The following is a 19,209-nucleotide window of genomic DNA, read 5'->3' on the forward strand; positions in this document are numbered from 1 at the left end:
ATAAGTAAAGAAGCCATCCCAGGCATAAAGCCCGTAATTGAAGATTACAAGGTTGAGGGCCTCATTAGTCCTTGTACTAGCCCCTGTAATACTCCCATTTTACAGATGAGGAAACCTAAAAGCCAAGGGTGTAGGTTTGTCCAGGACTTCCAAGTAATAAACAACATAGCTATCCCTTGACACCCTGTTGCTCCCTTCATACGTTCCTAACAGTCATTCCCATAGGAGGTAAATTCTTTACTGTAACTTGATTTATGCAGTGCATGCTGTAACATTCCGGTTGAACCTAGCGAATAACTTTTTGCCTTCACTTGAGAAGAAAAATTATTCACCTGCACAGTAATACCTCATGGTTTTACTGAGAGTCCTTATTTCTCAAAATTCCTGAAGGCTGATCTCGATGATACAAAGTTCCCTAGAGGTTCTACTTTGCTTCAATATGTAGATGATTTGCTTCTTTGCCCTTTCTCAGACCTCCTCATAGGAAGTCATCATCTACCTGCTAACGATTTCAGCCTTAAAAGGACATATGGCAGTGAGTATAAATTGCAGTTTGCCCCAAACCCAGGTTCATCATTTACGGCATCTGATATCAGAACAAGGGCTACACTTAGTTCCAGACAGACTCCCTGGTGTCCTAAGTTTCTCTAAACCCAAAACTAAGCACCAACTGTGAGGTTTTCTTGGGCTAGTTGGTTATTGCCAAAATTGAGTTCCAAATTTCTCTCTCATAGCCAAACCTCTGTATGTTTTACTGAAGCACAACTCCAATCCAATTTTATGGAAAGAGCCAGATACACAGATTTTAAGGCCTTAAAGGAGAGTTTGAAGAACCCACCTGCCCTTAGGCTAGGCATCCCAGTGATCAGATTCCCTTTTTGTATACGAAAAAGAAGGGAATGCCCTTGGGATACTCACCCAAAAACATGGAGACCACCGTCGACCCATAGGGTATTATGGCCAGCAACTTGACCCTGTAACACGGAAATACCCTTCTCGCCTCGAGCCATCAAGGCCACTACCCTTGTGGTTAAGACCGCTGAGAAAATCATTGTGGGATCTCCTTTAATCATTTCTGGACCTCATGCAATAGCCCTCCTAAATTCTCATCACACTCAACATTTCTGTCAGCCTTCTCACCTCCTTTGGAGTCCTTTTGTCAGCTGCTCTTCACATAACTCTTCTACGTTGTAATAACCTTAACCCTGCTACTCTTCTCTCCTCTGTCACTGAGGAAGTCCCTCACAACTGCTTAACCCTGACAGACCACCTCCTGACTCCTCATAACGATGTCTAGGAAATTTCAGTCGGTAACACTGACTTCTCACGTTCAATGATGGCTATTTAAAAGGGGACAATGGCAGATGTTGTGCTGGGGATGTTACTGCAACTTCTTTTGATGTTGCTGAGGCAGCATCTTTACCTACGGCTACTTTGGCCCAACAGGCTGAATGATATGCTCTCACACAGGCTTGTACTTTAGCCAAGGACAGAACTGCCAATATCTATATCGATAGTAGATACGTTTTCGGAGTAGCTCATGATTTTGGAATGTTGTGGAAGCAATGTGGCTTCCCTATTTCCAGCAGAAATAAAATTAAAAATGGCCCCCGTGTTCAGGAATTATTGGATGCAACACTTTTATCCACCCTTGAGTTATTAGTAAGATTCCAGAGCATTCTAAACTGGACTCTCTGGAAGCTAAGGTAAATCACCTTGCCGAAATTTCTGCAAGGAATTCCGCCTTTAAAGGAACCACAGCAGCTAAACTTCTGTCATGGTCCAAAGGGATATTTCCTCAAGTGATACCTTTAAAAACTGGCTCGGGAAGCCCAAAAACTGGCCTCAGGAAAAGAAAAACAAGATTGGGAATTCAACGACTGTTGGTTTGATAAAAAAGAGAAAGCTCTGGTTCAGGCCAAGTAACAACCCAGTCCTACCCACTCCTCACCACTGTACATGCACTAAACCACTGGCCTAACAAAATGACAGCCTTCATGAGTCAGTACTGGTGGGGAAACACTAACAATGCCACAGAAAGCACCTACTCATTGCTCCCCTTGTCTGAAGTACAACCCAGGGAAGTCTGTTTGTACTGCTCCTGGACATTTTAAATTGCCTGATGGATCATTTGAGATCTGGCAAATGGATTTCATACAATTTCCTCCACTTCGTGGATGTAAGTATGTTTTAGTCATGGTATGTATGTTTTCACACTGGACTGGAGCTTGCCCTTGCAGATAGGTTACTGCCTCTTCTGTGACTGAAGTGCCTTGGGAAAGATTATCCCTACCTGGAGAACTCCGCTTCAACTTCATAATGACAGAGGAACCCATTTCACTGGCCAGGTGCTTCAAAAAGTCTGTGCTGTTTGGCCAGTTTTACACTTTCACTGCACTTACCACCCCCTATCCTCTGGTTTGGTCAAACACACTAACAGCATTATTAAGACTCAACTGGCAAAATGTGTAGAGGCCCTCCAAATACCTTGGTCAAAGGCATTGCTGTTGGTCCTTCTAAATCATAGACCCACCTCTTTTGGAACTTTTACACCCTTTGAGGTATCACAGGATGCCCAGTGCACTTGGTTCCTGCCTCTTTTTTTTTTTTTTTTTGAGGTACGCGGGCCTCTCACCGCTGCGGCCTCCCCCGTCGCGGAGCACAGGCTCCGGACGCGCAGGCGCAGCGGCCAATGGCCCACGGGCCCAGCCGCTCGCGGCATGCGGGATCCTCCCAGACCCGGGCACGAACCCGCGTCCCCTGCATCGGCAGGCATACCCTCAACCACTGCGCCACCAGGGAAGCCCGGCTCCTGCCTCTTTTGACCCACAACCAATAAGAAGAGAGATACTGCAATACTGCAAAGGCCTAATTGCTTCTATTAAAAATAACCATGTTTTGGTAAGCAACCTTTTCACAGTGCACTCTTGGGAAATGAAGATGTTAAACATCACACCCTGCAACCTGGAGATTTCATCTATTGGAAAAGACACCTCCAGAAGGACTCTCTTCAACCTTGCTGGAAAGGTTGCTATCAGGTACTGCTAACCAACCCTTGTGCCGCAAAACTCCAAGGAATACAACTCTTGGATTCACATGACACACCTAAAGAAAGCATCAAACCCTGTCTGGACCTGCAAATCATCTGGTGACCTGAAAGTAAAGGCTTCCCTGAACTGAAGCAGACGACATCCGATGAGCCAGCTTTCTAAAGATATTCAGACTAGGCCTGTTGGAATTTTGTCACCAAACCTTTGATTACATAAGGCTTCAGATAATCTCTACCGTTTAGGATCTTGGTAAAAGACACGGACTTCAGATAAAAAGTGCCTAAGAGTTGTCCCTCCTACCCCTCCTTGTTACTTAAATATGACCTCAACAGATCTCCAATCTGTGCACTTTCCCTCTGATGTGGGACACTACACCCAGGAAACGTCCTTCCTTGTATTGAGGGATAAAAAGACCCTGAAACTGGAAAGCCTGACTCAGATTAGTGATGCTTTCAGAGATGCATCTTGATCGAAAGGGGAAGTGTAAAAACATTAATAAGAGTTGGGAGACCAGAAGGGGGAGGGCTCATGCCCTGTGATGGTAGCAGAGCCCAACAGAAAGAAAGATCTCCTCTTCGTTCCTGACGAGGACTCGGCCAATGAAAAGCCATGGGCTCTTGTTTACTATAGCCTTCCCAAATTCCTTTTCCCCTCTGTAAGAGCGTTTTCCTTTCCATCTTTGCTGGGGACTTGCACATGGCTTGCCATGGTTGCAGACCCATTCTCTGCTGATCCTGAATAAACCCGTTTTTGTTGGTGAAATAACTGGAAGTCTATTTGTCTTAGGTCCACATCCCCCACCCTCACCAGCACCCCGTAGCAGACCTCTGGGCAGAGCCAATGCCCATGCTCCCCGGTCACCCACACCAGCAACACGTTCAGAAAATACAGCTTAGTTTGTTCCACGTGCTCATTTCATGACAGCTTGAACTGGGTGTATGTCGGGGGCTGGCGGTCCACACAGACAGGGCTCCCACTTGGGAGGGGTGAGGACTTGGGGCAGCAGTGCATCTTCCACCTGGAAACATTCAGGGACCAGAACACCCACAGCATCTGGCTCAAATGGCACCCTCCATTTCCAGAGAGCAGAAGTGGGGGCCAGCTAATAGGATCAGGCATTTCTCGGCTGGAGGGGAAGGTACTCAAGGCCCAAGAGTCTGAAGATGTCTTCCTCTGAAGCCACGTGGAGAAACATCTTCTGCAACAGAGTGCAAGCACGAGTGCTTGGGAGCCACTCCACCACCGCGGCAGCTTCCCGGAGACAGGTGTGGGGAGGAGGCTGGAAGGGCAGGCAGAGCCCAGCCCCGCGGTGGGGTGCTTCTTGAGGGCCCTGTGGGTCCCAGGCTGGAGGGCCCTGGGGCCGATGCAGACTGTGGGCCGGGCAGAGAGCCGTTTTCCCCACCCAGGCCTCCCGTCCCAGCAACACACCTGCCCCGGATCAAACAGACCATGGCTGTTCAGCCAGAGCCCTTCCGGCTCTCCTTCCAGCTGAAGCGGCGCAGCTCCCGCTCGAAACGCTGGGGGAAGAGTGACTGCATGAGCAGGGCCACCAACCCCAGACCCCAAGGCGGCCGCAGCAGCACACTCCCTACCTTGGAGCCAGTCCAGCCGAGTAGCGAGTAGCGCAGAGGGGAACTGGCTGATGGGGGTGACCACCAGGTGGTCGGGGTGGGGCAAGGCCTCTGGGCGCCCCTACAGCATCCCCTGGGGGTTGTGGCAGGTGGAAAATGCAGAAAGTCCCCTCGAAGGCATCCATGGTGTAGCTCTGCCGGGGCAGGTGGGTGGGGTCGTCTGCCTGCCGGCTGCGCTGGTGCTGGCGGTACAGGACAAGGTCCTGGGGGAGAGCAGACATGGCCGGGCACCACCATGTGGGGCTGGGACAGGAACCAGGATCCTGGCAGGACCGTCAGCGGGGGGAGCAGGAAGCCCTTCACCTGCTTCTTCAGGCAGCACATCACTCTGGGCAGCAGCCCTGCCTCCCGGCCCTCCTGGGGGTGGGTGATGAGGAAGTCCACGTCGTGGCCCGGAGGGGGCCAGTCTGACTCTCAGCCTCCGTGTTCTCCCGAATCCCTTCAGTGAGGGAAGGCCCACCTCAGTGGTCCCGCCTCAGACGCCTTCACTGGGAAGGGCCTGGAGCTGAGCCAGAGGGCGTGTGGAGCCCCCTGACCTCCAGAAGCCGCCGGTCGGCCCCAGGAAGGGCCTGCCCCACGGCTGCCTCCACCGCCTGCTGCAGGGTCTCCACATCTGACCGCAGGATCCGGGTGCTCAGGTCCTGGTGGTGCTGGAGTCCTGTGGGCAGCACAGCTCTCCTGACCTGCCCAGCCCGGCCCTCTCTAGCTGTCTCCCACTACCCACTCCTCTCCCTTAAATATCAAACGCTTATTCTGAAACAATTGTAGGCTCACATGCCGTTGAAGGAAATAACAGAGGTCCCCTGTGCCCTCTGCCCAGTTCCCCGCAGCGGTAACATCTTGCAGAACTACTGTAGGTCACACCAGAATTCTGATGCTGACACAATCAAGATACAGACTATCCCTTTCAACGCCTCGGTTTTCCCATCCATAAAACGGGGCCGGGAGGTGATAAAGAGATGTGAAGATGGCTCTGCCGCTTAACAACACCTTGCTCTAGCCCATGTCCACCTCCTCCCCTGTCAGAGGGATCACAGGGCCTTCCACACACACAGTTAGGAGAGGTTTACGTGAGGGAATAAACAGCCCCGGGCAGGATGCGCGCTCAGTAAGCGCTGCGGGCCTCTCCTGCGGGGAGAGAACACTGAACGGAACCGACGGATGCCACCATCACGCTCCACCGGACGCACGGCACTGTGGTCTCACGTCCTGCTGACCAGCCAGGAGACTCTCCCAGGACCCCCAGCTGGCCTCCCCTCCCCCAGACCCTGGGAAGATTGTTCAAAGAGGCAACGAGTGCTGGGCTGTGGGGCTCCTTCAGCAGGGTCCCCGATCCAGGCCACACGGAGAGAACACAGAGTCTGCTCAACACCTGCGACCTGCTGGCCTCACGCCAAGGAGCTCACGGGATCCCATGCTTTACAGAGAACGTAATTCAGGCTCAGAGAAGTCAAGACTCAGGGCCACGGTCTCCTACCTAGTAAGCGGCAGAGATGGGACTCAAACCCAGGCCTGACAAACTCTCAAGTTCACGTTCTCTCCACCGCTCGGCACCACCTCCCACTAGCAGGCTCCTCACTGAGCCTCTCCCCACTGAGCACAGGTCCCCACGCCATCAGCCAGTGGGCCAAGGCGCCAAGCAGCATACAAGCAAGCGTGCCCAGGGCCCGGGCTGCTCTGACATGCACTCCCCTCTACGGAATCAGGAGTAAGGGGTACATGCCTGGTCCAGGTCCAAGTCTCACCAGGAGGTCCTGAATGGCACAGCAGCTACTCTGACCATTATCGCTCACTGAGAAGGGGCTGCACCGGGTCCTGACTCCACTGGGTCAGGAAGCCCGCCAAATAAAGATGCCCGTCTTCACACTCACCCCGTTCCCTGCCACAGAGGCAGCCACGAGCATATGCCATGCGTCAGAGCTAAGGGCTCCATGGTGTGGGAGGCTTTCAGGCACAGGTGCTTTGGGGAAGCCCAGGGCCCAGCGCTCCCAGAGGGCTCACCTGCTCTCTGCCGCTGGGTCAGTCTCTGGGGCTGCTCTCGGAGGTCGTCCAGCGTCCGCAGCCCCTCCTGGTACCACCGGTCAGCGGTCCTTACCCCGACCCCAAAGATCTGAGTGAAGAGCTGTTCTGAGGATGAGCACCGCGAAGCTGGTCAGGAGCAAGCTCTTACAGCGAGACGCGGATGACGACACTGATCCGTGCAAGGTGTGTCCCAGGACAGCACCACTGCAGCGTTACACAAGTGGCCTCATTAAGTCTTCGTCTGGCCGGGCAAGCGGCATCCCCACTCACATTCTTCAAGTTTAAGCAACGTGCTCAAGGCCACACAGCGAGTGCACAGGCAGGACTCAAACCCCGAGCCTGGCCTACACAGCCCACCCTCACAGGGGACGGCAGGGAAAGACCCCACATGCTCCCTCCCCAGGCCTCGGTCCCCTCCTCGAGCAGGGTCTCTCCCCAGAACTTGTACAGTTCTAGCCTATGATTCCAACATCACCAAAGTAGGCGTCCTGACAGTCCGTCCATTCACTGGGAAAACCATACCATCCCACCCAACAGCAGCTGGGACTTATTACTGTGGCTCTGCCTCTTAACAGGCAGCAAAAAAGGGCAGTTAACAGCCAGGGGGTTGTTTTAGCAGGATCTGGAAGGAACAGGTTAGGGCTGGCTGGGGCTCTGTTCCAGGTTCAAACACAATTGCCACCGCCTGGCCACGGGTCAGCAGAGACGTCCAGGCCAGTGGAAACTAACTATGCTGCTGGAGCTGACCTCTCGTGGGGTGGCCAGCTGCCCTCACACGGGTATCCCACACACAGGGTGGGCGCTAGCAACTCACCTGTTTCTTCCTTGACTATAGCTCGTTGGACAGGGGTGGGCACTTGCCCTAGGCCAGCCACTCAGAGCCCCTCCCCGGGGACTTCTGAAACACAAGAGCAGGCCCAGGGGAGGAAGAACAGCTGGGTGGCACTCGTGTCCCTGAGCCCCACTTCCTGCAGACCAGCTGTAGCCTGCCCTTTTGGGACTGTGCTGGCCATCCTTCCCTAGATCCCCTGAACCAAGAGCATGAACTGGATGGGAAAGATGCTGAGAATAACCTAATCATGTTGTTTATAACAGTAAACTTCTAACTGTTCACGTACTTCTCTCCTGGCCTGGATGCCTTCTGGGACTCAGGGGTACCCCGGGGGAGGTAGCAGATGGCTCTGCCCTCTCTCACCGCTTCTCCAGCTACTAATTCCTGTGTTGCCTCCACACCCCTGAGCCCCCCGCCCCCCGTCCTTCACACAGGGTTCCTCTCCCTTTTTGAAGCCCCCCCCAACCCCCGACCAGTCGCTGATCTGACAACCTCCAGCCACAAAACCGGGGTGTCTAAAGAGCCCGACCAAGGCATCCACAAGAGCTCTGGCAGCTCCGTTATCAGACCAGAAATGGGCGGGACCAGTGGAAAGGTGCGCCGTGGACACAGGCAGGACGCCACCAAGAAAATGAGTACGTGAGATCACAAAGGTGGAGACACTGCAAGGGTGAGCAGCCCCACAGATTTAACGGTCCCCGTGGCACCCGGAAAAAGGTTCTGTTTTGTTCAGTATGCTCTGTGTAAAATGCCAGAGCGTGTGATATACTTGAGAATATGCCATCAATAGTCAAATAAGAACAGATGGTGCCGAGTGATCTAGAAAATTCCCTGTGCTCAAAACAAGCTTCTCGTCCGCCTCCATTTGGCTGCCTCGTGTACATCGGGTGTCGGCTGAGCTGCCAGTTCCTCAGTGAGACCTTCTCTGACCCCGGGGGGGACCCACCGCCCCCACCTGCCACCTGACACGGCGTGAACCGTGTGCTGTGGCTCTGGGGGAGGACCGTGGAGTTCCGTGCCCCTGCCGGGGGCTGCCCTGCGTACCTTCATGGCCTGGTACCTCTCCGAGAGCCGGACTCTCTCCACCTCCTCACACACTCCGCGTTCCAGCAGCTCCTGTGGGAGAAGACAAAGCCTGACTGGAAAGAGGAGAGCTGGGGGCCCAAGGTCCAGCAGGGGGGTTTTGTGGGAGCAGGATCCCGGGGGACTTGGAAATGAAGACTGTGCCCAGGGAGCCTCCAAGCCAGCCCCTAGGGTGGGGAACGTGGGCCACCTCTCAGATAAATAGCAAGCCCTGGGATACGTAAACAACTGCTTTTAAAACATAGGTGAATTCAACAAGACTTCATTTAAAGGCTTAAGTGGGGCTTCCCTGGTGGCGCAGTGGTTGAGAGTCCGCCTGCCGATACAGGAGACACGGGTTCGTGCCCCGGTCCAGGAAGATCCCACATGCCGCGGAGTGGCTGGGCCCGTGAGCCATGGCCGCTGAGCCTGTGCGTCCGGAGGCTGTGCTCCGCAACGGGAGAGGCCACAACAGTGAGAGGCCCGCGTACCGCAAAAAAAAAAAAAAAAAAAGCTTAAGTGAATTCAGAAGTATCTTTCCCGTCGTGATATATTCGCTCAGTGGTAAGTGTACAAAAGGACAACTTCACATTCTGGGTCCTCAAATACTTCGCATTGTAAAAAGAGGTGCGCATGCTCAGGGGTCCTCTTCCACCATCCTGGACAGTCTGAGCTGATCCAAGTGGTGCCAGCTACCAGCCTGCCAGGCTCCCGGCAGCTCCCTTGGCTGAGTCCCCTCGGTCCCCCTAGGGCAGATGCTGTGGCCCCAAGTTACACGTGAGGAATCTGAGTGAAGAGGGTGGCCGGCCGCAGCTGGGCTCTGAGCCACCAAGCCACCTGCCCTCACCAGGCCCTGAGGCCCCCTCGCCTCCCCCCCACCCCGCCCTGCTAAGTGCAGGGAGCACCGACCTGGACGACCCTGCACGAGTGTTCTCCAAAGTGGGCCAGGCCACGCAGCTGGCTCAGGGCCGTGACCGGGCTGGGAAGGACCTTGAGCGCTGAGGCCGTTCTGCACAAGAAGAGTTGGCGGCCCTCACTGCTGGCTAAGCCCGCAGCCTCCGCCAGCATCTCCAGAGCCTCCTGCAAGGAGGGGCCCTTGGGGAGGGGCAGGCATGGCGGGGTACCTCACCACACCCCTCCCTCCAAGGCTGGGACAGGGGAGGGCCTGGCCCCATCCCAGGGAGGCAGGGGACCCAGGGCTCACCGAGAGGCCGGCGTGGTGGTGCGTGAGGGGTGTGGGGCGCTGGCAGGCACAGGGCAACCTCCATGCTGGGCGTGGCGGCCCCTTCCCGCACACAGCCACCTGGGGAAGGGCAATATACAGGCCGCTTCGAGGCTGCAGGGTGGGCAGGGGCCAAGGAAGCCCCTCGGAGCCCTGCCTCTCCTGGGTGGTCACCTAGGGCTCTCGGGACAGACGGGGCCGACCCTCCGAGAGCACGACTGCCAGAGGCACGGGGCAGAGGCCAGAGCGGCGCGAGTGGCACCACCTGCCCCCGCACGTGCTGTGTGTGCCCCACCTCCCGGAACCCCCTCCGGAGTGGGCTGGGCTGCCTGTCACCCCCACTCCACAGACGGGGACACCGAGGCCTCGTGGCTCACAGGCAGAGTCAGGATTTGAATGCGGGCAGCCCTGCTCGGAGCCCACACCTGCAGCCCCCAGCTGTGCTCACCCAGGAAGCACAGAGGTGGGCGGAGGCCATGAACCTCACAGCACCCCGAGGACGGCCTCCTGCTGGCCCCACTTGGGGTCACAGTCTCATCCACTTGGTTAAGCAAGAAAGGCCTAAAGATGCTAAAAATAAGTGGATCTCAAGAGAGTTTGCACCAATGGTGAGAGGAGAAGCGGGAGCGGCCTGGCTTCCCAGGGCCCCTTGGTGGTCTGGGCTGAACCCTCACCGCCCACCTCATGTGAAGGACACTGAGGCACGGCTGCCGTGTCACCTGGTGTCACCTGTCCCAGCTGAGCTCCGGCCTGCGCTGGGGCCTTCTCTGGGGCTCCACCCTCATCCTTCACCCAGCTCACCTCCAGGCAGTGCCGGCACTCCACAGGGACTGGCTGCCCAGCCGCCATGCTCTCCGTGAACCAGCTTACGTCTAAGAGCACTGGGCAGGTGCATCCTGGGTGAAGGGCCGCCGTCCTGCGCTCCTGCTGGCAGACGGCCTCCTCTGCTGAGGTCCCCTCCATCATGACGTGTGTCACCTCTGAGCTGGATGGAGGGAAGAAGAGGAAGTGAGGCCCAGAACCATTTCCCAGACCTGCCATTCTTCCTGCTTCACTCCATGCCTCCAGGCCTTTGCTGTTACTATCCCCTCTGCCTGGTGACCACCTATTCATTCTTCAGAAAGACCTCCCAGCCCCTCCTCCTGGCAGACAAACATCTCCACCACTCCAGCATCTGCAGAGCTGTGCGTGGTTCTCGGCTCTAGCTATGATGACAAGACCAACCCTTTTTTGTGTTAACTTGTCTGTCTCCCTCTCCCCCCAACCCCAGAGGAAGGAGAGGCCAGGGGTACAGGGGCCAGGACCAGGAGGGGGTCTTCATCGAAGTGCTGGAGACAGACTGCTTGGGTTTGAACCTCAGCTCTGCCACACACTTGCTATGTGCCCTTGGGCACATCACTTATCTCTGTACTTTGACTGCCTCATCCACAGAGCAGAGATAATAACATATCTACTTTGCAGGGTTGCAAAGATTAAATGAGCTAATAAGCAAAACGGCTTAGATAGTGCCCAGTACACTCTAGGCCGTGGTCATCATCCTCTCCTGAGTGGGTCTGCTGCACCCCTGGGAACGGTTAACTAAGCTTCAGGGGGACTGGCCCCTCCCTGATTCACTTGCTCTTTCAACTTCAAAACCATGGGAACTCTCCTCCCTTACTTTCAGCATTGCTTCTGTAGTGGTTTTGTTTTTGTTTGGTTTTCTTCTACTCTTTGAGCCTCACTCAAGTCACTTTCTCAGCCCTGAGGAGAGAAATCAGTTTAGCTAACAGGGCAAGATGAATTCACCTAAGGAAGGACTGTTAACCACCGCTACACTCACATGGCCCTTTATAAAGCCTCCGGCATACATTCTCTCCTTGTCCTACAGAAACACTCCTGGCTCTAACTGCTAACACCCTTTTACAAAAGAGGAAATTGACAGGAAGGCTATATGACCATGAAATGCCAGGGCTAACTTGGAATCCAAACACCTCAGGTGCCCCTCCGCTCCGGGGTCAGCTGCGTGGGAGTCGTTTCAGATCTCAATATCCTCAGCAGTAAGGAAACACCATCCGTGAATGTGGCTGGTCAGCTGCAGAGTTCCGAGCACGGGCATCTGTGTTCAGGCCATCACGCCACTCAGCAGCATCCCCCGGCCCACCGGGCGCGACGGCATGGTGATACCTATACGGGCGTGCCACGTTCCCCGGTGAGGCGAGGCCGTGGGCGCCGGACCCGCCCCGCGCCCCTCGGAAAGGTGGGCCCTAGGAAAGCGGCCTCGCCTTGCGGCGAGCTTCGCCACGACCGCGCACCTGTAGGCGTCTACGACGCGGAAGCCCTTGGAGAGAGCCAGGCGTGTGAGGAAGGCCCATGCGTGGCTCAGCCAGGTAGACAGTGACCCCAGGGAAGCGTGCCGCGGAGGAGGGGGCGGTGTCCGGGGTCCCGACCCGCGCTCGCCGCCGTTTTGGTAGCATTCGTCCCCTGCCCGCGGGTGGCGCCCGGCGAAAGCAGAGGGAAGCTGGACAGAAGCCGGAAGCCAGCGGACGGAAGCCAGCGGGCGGAAGCCGACTGGAAGGGGAAGTGGCGCCCGGCCACTCAAGGAGGCAGGCCCCGCCCCATGCAAATTAAGTCTCTGGGCGGATTTCGCCCCCAGGGTCGTTTGGAGCGAGGTAGAGGTCCCGGGGTTCCACCTGATTGGGTGTTCCGGCCTCTCAGCGCCAGAGGCCCCGCCTCTATGCAAATACAACCAGAGCACACGCCTTTTATTTAAATTACACTCGCGGAAAGTCCCGTCCCATCCTTGGGATCACCCGGGAAGAGAGACTGGGTTGGAGGGTAGGGGGGTCGGGTAAAAGGGGTGCGGGCAGAAGCTGGAAGGGAGGAGGCGGAGGTTAGGGAAGTCGTCCTCGGAGGCTAAGAGGGGAGATCGAGGTGGGGGTATCCGGGGAGCCGTCCTCGGCGCTTGGGGGGAGGGGGATGTTAGTGGTGGGTCCTTGGCGGGTAGGAGAGGGATCCGTTCTCAGCAGGAGAGGAGTATCCGCCCCAGCCCCTGCTATTCGCCCCCTCCGACTGGGTCGGGCTGGACCGATGGGCCCCGGAAACCTGGCGGCGCCGGGCCCCTGGATAGCGGGCCCGGGCAGATGCGCGAGTGAGCGTGCTGGTGGAGCGACCGCTTCAAACCCCTGGAAAGGGTTTTCAGTCTTTCTCAATCGAATGGCGTTAAGGACGACTGGCCGGCCATTTGGAAAAATGGAAGTTGGATCCCTCCCTTACTGTTTAACACCAAGATAAAATCCAGATGGATCAAATATTAAAATCTAAAAAAGAAAAAAAAATGTACTGGGGAGTCGATGAATGTTTTATGGTCTAAAGTATCACAATAAACCTGAAGACACTAAAGGAAAAGAATGATAAACTTGAAGACATGCAAATTTAAAATGTATTTAAACATTAAAAGGCAAACCAGGGGAAGAGTGTGACACATTTTGAATTTAAATCTAATTCCTGTAATTATGAAATTGTCCACGGATTAATAAGGAAAAGACGACAAGCAAGAACACCAGTAGGCAATTTACAGAGGAAATGCTACTCAAAAACATACCAGATTCCATGACTCGTCCAATCAGGGAAGGGCAAACTTAAATGAGAGTATCTTCACTTATCGCATTATCCGACGTTTACAAAATTGATCACACATGAGGGAACTGGCAGATTGTAGGAGGGACTTTTTGGAAGCCAATTTAGCAACCACAGCCAACAAAATGAAAACAAAAATCTCACCCAGCAATTCCTTTTCCAAGATTGGTATTGTGTTGAATCCCTAGACCAGGTTGGGAAAGCTGACATCTTGACAACATCGAGTGTTCCTGTATGTCTCTCATATTTTCAGACACTACGTTTTGGAATCTCTTTGTTATGCTATGTGATCTCCTCAGTCTTCCCTGCCTGTGGCACAGGGCTGAAGCAGGCTGGTGCCTCAGCCCAGGCCTCCTCTCAGCCTCCACACCAGCTCCCGACCTGCCCTCCTGGGCCCAGGACACACACCCTGGCTGGGAGGCCTGGGATGCGGCCCCTCTCTCATTTCCTGTGCTCGTTTCTCCTCCTGCCATCTGGGAAGGGGGAGCTCCCAGGCTCTCTGTAAGGAGTCCGTGTTCCCCATCTGTGGGTTCTGCCTTTCCTCAGAGAGCAGCAGCCTACCCCTGAAACAATTTCCATTCTTCTTGATGGCCTCTGTCTCCATCCCAGGCACCTGGGTTCTCTCTTGGGGCGGCAGAGGCAGCTTTTTTTTTTTGCGGTACGCGGGCCTCTCACTGCTGTGGCCTCTCCCGTTGCGGAGCACAGGCTCCGGACACTCAGGCTCAGCGGCCATGGCTCACGGGCCCAGCCGCCCCGCGGCATGTGGGATCTTCCCGGACCGTGGCACGAACTCGTGTCCCCTGCAACGGCAGGCGGACTCCCAACCACTGTGCCACCAGGGAAGCCCCAGAGGCAGCTTTTAATGACCCATCGCACCTGAATACTTAAAATACTGGGCAACTTGCAAAAATGAGGATTTCCACAGGCCCAGGGAAGTTTTGTGAGGGGTGATCCTCAGTGCCCACTGAGTGGAGGCCTGGGCACAGGTGGGCAAAGCCACAGCATCGATGGTTGGCGTGCTCCTCTCCTCCCCTCCCTGGACCACCAGGTCACTGTCCATCCAGCTGGGAAGCGGAGACCTCAGCCCTCTATCTCCAATAAACCTGGCTTGGGATTCCCAAATGTCTAAGTCCCCAGCTCCCTGCTGCCCACGCTGAGACCACCCCCCAAAAAAAAGTCAGAGGCTGCACAGATGATCTCCTGGCTGGGCCCTCTCAGCGGCCCTGAGGGTGGCAGTCCTCCCTTGTGTTCTGCACTGTGCTTTCTCATGCTGTGTTTTGGATTAGTTTTACCCAGATGTATGAGCTTGCATTTTTCCAAGATGAATCTCATCTAGCTATTTCCTGTTCCCACTTCCAGTTCAGAAAAGGCCCCTGGGGGTGATTTTTCAGTCCTCGTGACCTTCATAAAACCTCCCCATGGAGCACCGTCTTTGAAGTCCGCTTCAGTGCTGTTGGCGCCTGTCCTTGGCCTGTGGGGCCGGGACTCTGCCTGGCTCTGAGGCCCAACCCCCCACCAATTCCCATCTCCTGCGGGTTACTTGCCAGCTGCATTCCAGAGGGTGTGCGGTCAGCCTGCTGATGCTGTCGGACTGGAGCTCCTGAGGACCACTGGCCCAAAGTTCTGGCCTCTAGTGCCACTCCCTGGACCTTCCTGAGCTACCCACTGCATCACTGTGGGTTTGGGCTATCTGGTGCATCAGTCTGCCCAGGCTGACAGAACAAAATACCACAGACAGGGCAGCCTAAACAAAAGAAACATTTCTTATTGTTCTAGAGGCCGGAAATCCAGGATTAAGGTGCTGGCAGGCAGCTTTCATTCTGAAGCCTTCTCTCTTGGCTTGTAGGCGGCCACCGTCTCTCTGTGTGCCTACACGATCTCTTTGTGTGCTTGTGGAGAAGGAGAAAGAGATCTCTTCCTCTTCTTATAAGGCCACCAGTCGTATCAAATTAGGACCACACCCCTGTGACGTCATTTAACCATATTACTCCTAAAAGGCCTTTCTCCAAATACAGTCACATTGGGGGTTAGGGCTGCAACATATGAATCTGAGGGAACATAATTCAGTTCATAGTACCTGGTGTATTTGGTCCTGTGCTGCTGTAACAAATTACCACAAACTGGGGGCTTGAAACAACAGAAATTTATTCTTGTAGTTCTGAAGCCTGGAATTCTAAGATCAAGGTGTTAGCAGGGCCGTGTTCCCTCTGAAAGTTCTAGGGGAAGATCCTTCCCACCTCCTCTAGCTCCTAGTGGCTCCTGGCATTCCTGGGCTTGCGGCTGCATCCCTCTGATCTCTGCCCCATCCCCAACCCAATGGCTGCCTTCCCTCTCTCCCTTCTCCTTTTCTTATATATATATATTTTTTTAATTTTTAATTTATTTTTACTTTCTGGCCACGCTGCATGGCATGCGGGATCTTGGTTCCCCAGCCAGGTTCAAACCCGTGCCCCCTGCAGTGGAAGCGCAGAGTCTTAACCACTGGACCACCAGGGAAGTGCCCCCCCACCTTTTCGTATAAAGGCACCAGTCATTGAATTTAAGGCCCACCCTTAATTCAGGATGACCTCATCATGAAATTCTTAATTACATCTGCAAAGACCCTTATTCCAAATGTGGTCACAGTCTGAGGTTCCTCATGGGCATGAATTTGGCGGGGGGGCACCATTCATTCTACTACCCTGAGTCCACACCTCCGACCCAGGCTCAGCCCTGGACTCTGCTGACAGGTTCCATGGCCCATCATGGATCCCTGCAAAAATCCGTCAGAGCTGCAGGATGTAGTTTCTGATAGGAATAGATGTGCTCATGCCAGGGACTGTGGCTTGCCATGGGCCTGCCAGGTTATGTGACCAAAGGAGATGCTTTATTTTTGAGAAACTATACTGTCTTTTAAGGAAAACGTGGGTCCCTTTGCTTGTTGGATGGTGTCTAAGTCTGGTCAGGCAGCTATAATGAATACCACAGATTGGGTGACTTGAAAAAAACAGACATTAATTTCTCACAGTTCTGGAGGATGGACATGTGGAATCAGGGTGCTGGAAGATTCAGTGTTGGTGAGGGCCCACTACCAAGCTGCAGATTTTTCACTGTATCCTCATATGTCAGAGTGGGTGAGACATGGTGCCTCTTTTATAAGGGCACTAATCCCAGTTACGAGAGCCCCATCCTCATGACCTAATCACCTCCAGAAGGCCCCACCTCCTAACACTAGCACCTTGGGCATCAGGATTCCAACATGTGGATTTGGGGGAGGGGGGGACACAAACAGATGGGCTCTGTGTAAGAAGGAGGTGGGGGGATTGGAGGCCTGGGGCAAGATCTGGAGTGGGAAGACTGGGCCAAGGGGTAGAGAAGAATCCCTGACTCCCTCCCACCATGGGGACTTGGCCTAAGAATGATGGAAAAGAGATAGATGTGTCCTTAAAATGAAGGCTCTTAGCGTTCATTTGTCCAACCAGCCCTGACTCAGCATGGTTGGTAATCCTTAGGGGAAGGGCTAAGTGGTCTGGAAGAATTACGAGAAGAGGGATGTTTGCTGAACCAAACTCCATCACAAATTGACACAACTGTCTACCCTTCCCACCACAGGCAATTCCATTGATATTAAGGCAGAATATGACATTATTACATTCTTGAGTGAACAGACCCGATGTCATTTAGGTATTTTCCAATTTACTACTGTTATTGAAATAAAACAGAGATATGACTGTGGGGAGTTCCAGCTTATCGGCTTCAAGGAGAGCCCTGGGCTGGAAAGTTTGGCTGAATGCCCAAGGTTGTCATGGACGGTGGCCCACGGGGTGGAGGGTATTGAGAGGCCAGATAGGGAGGCAGCAGCCTGCCCCAGGATGTGGGGCAGGTCAAGGTCAGAGTCTGTCCTTCACTGGAGGAAAGGGGGGTGGGTGGTTAGCTCAGGAGGGTGTCCGTGGTCAGGGCCGCATGCAGATGGAAAAGGATGGAATCTGGGTATAGTGGGGCGGGGGGGATCCTAGTCAGTACAACTACTGACATTTATGGAGGGCTTGGTATAGGCCATGTATGGTGTTAATTATTTGTTCTATTACATTTTTATTCTCTCCCCAGTTGTATAGAATTGGTACTGCTATTACTTCCCCCATTTTACAGATAGAAGAACTGAGGCCGAGAGCCAAAGTACTCTTTCCAAGTTTACAGTGCACACAGAGGCACAATTATGATTTAAACAGTGGCTGTTTGACTTCTGAGCCAGCCTGTCAACCATGGATTCAACAAAATTGTGTTGCGCACCAAGCTCTGCCCTAAGTGCAGGGGGTACAGATATAAGACGCACAGAAGGACCTGCCTTCATTCCATTTTTTAGAGGCAAGACAGACAGACAAATAAGGAGAATGCATACGGTGCCGGGTGGTGCCATGGGGCACAGAGGGCATGGCTGAACCAATCCCTTCGGCGTGCACACCCTTCTCCAATCGTGCCTCTGATGCTCTCCCCGGCAAGAGGTGGGGTCTATCGCCTCCTTTTAATAGGGGGCCGGCCCTGGAACTTTCTTGGACCAACAGAAGGCAGCAGAAGTGACATTGTGGGATGCGTGGGCTCAGCCTGACGAGGGCACGCAGCTTCCATTTCTGCCCTCTTGGAAGGCAACTGTCAGGGAAAGAAGTTCAGGCTGCACTGTGGGTGCTGGGAACCACGTGAATAGAGAACCAGTAGCCCTCGGGACAGCAGCTTCCGGCTGACGTCTTAAAGCAGCGGTGCTAGATCATTCCTCATGATTCTGTGAGCAGACTCCTGCACGTGGCGTCAGCCGACTCCTCCCCCATGCAATGGCTCACAGAATGGTAAGGAATGATGTAGCACCGCTGCTTTAAGACAAATCAGCTTTAGGGCATTTTGTCACACAGCCACAGATAACTGAGAGGACGGGAGAAGGGCAAAGTGCCATGGAGAGAACTAAAGTCAGGGCAGGGGGGGACTTTCCTGGTGGCGCCGTGATTAAGAATCCACCTGCCAATGCAGGGCACGTGGCTTCAAGCCCTCACCTGGGAAGATCCCACATGCCGCGGAGCAACTAAGCCCGTGCGCCACAACAACTGAGCCTGCGCTGTAGAGCCCGGAAGCCACAACTACTGAGCCCACGTGCCACAACTACTGAAGCCCGCGAGCCTAGAGCCCATGCTCCCCAATAAGAGAAGCCACCGCAATGAGAAGCCCGTGCACCGCAACAAAGAGTAGCCCCCGCTCGCTGCAACTAGAGAAAGCCCACGCGCAGCAGCAAAGAGCCAAAGGAGCAAAAAATTAATTAATTAATTAATTTAAAAAGAAAAAAGAAACGTGGTTGAGAGTTATTACTCATTACATAGGTTATGGTGGAGCGAGAGAGAGAGAGAGAGAGGGGGAGAGAGAGAGAGAGAGAGAGAGAGAGAGGGAGAGAGATTGAGAGGCAAGCAGAGGGAGTCCTTTCATTTAGAAGTACACAGTAAAATATTTCCTGGTGAAATCATATGATGTCTGGGATTTGCTTCAAAATCATGTCGAGGCGGAGGAAAGGGTGGGACACAGATGAAACAAGATGGGCCTTGAGTTGAGAAGTTTGATGACAGAGGCGGAAAGTTCAGCATATCACCTCTCCACTTCTGGATATGTTTGAAATTTCAATAATAAAATGTTTTTTTTAAGCATGTGCACTTAAAATGAGAGCAGCGCTCTCTGCCAGGAGCAGCTCTAAGCACTTTACACGTGTCAGCTCATTGAGGCCCAGGACATTGCTGTCAGTGGATGACATCCATGTTCCCA

At 54.1% G+C, this 19,209-nt stretch overlaps 1 protein-coding gene across 1 annotated transcript; it reads right to left on the bottom strand.

Moving 5' to 3' along the window:
• Nucleotides 1–4,035: 4,035 nt before the first annotated feature.
• Nucleotides 4,036–18,844, bottom strand: POLM (DNA polymerase mu). Its single transcript, XM_022593070.2, is given in 14 exon segments — nt 4,036–4,248; nt 4,479–4,523; nt 4,526–4,567; nt 4,643–4,743; nt 4,746–4,884; nt 4,985–5,092; nt 5,218–5,339; nt 6,683–6,803; nt 8,580–8,651; nt 9,507–9,677; nt 9,802–9,900; nt 10,621–10,804; nt 12,111–12,164; nt 12,166–18,844. Coding segments are annotated over 14 exon segments (1,452 nt in total). The 5' UTR covers nt 12,273–18,844; the 3' UTR covers nt 4,036–4,161.
• Nucleotides 18,845–19,209: the final 365 nt, after the last annotated feature.

Source organism: Delphinapterus leucas, chromosome 9 (genome assembly GCF_059928025.1).
Source record: "Delphinapterus leucas isolate spDelLeu-1000000601 "Yukka" chromosome 9, BTC_Dleu_Yukka2, whole genome shotgun sequence".
Classification (NCBI taxonomy): domain Eukaryota; kingdom Metazoa; phylum Chordata; class Mammalia; order Artiodactyla; family Monodontidae; genus Delphinapterus; species Delphinapterus leucas.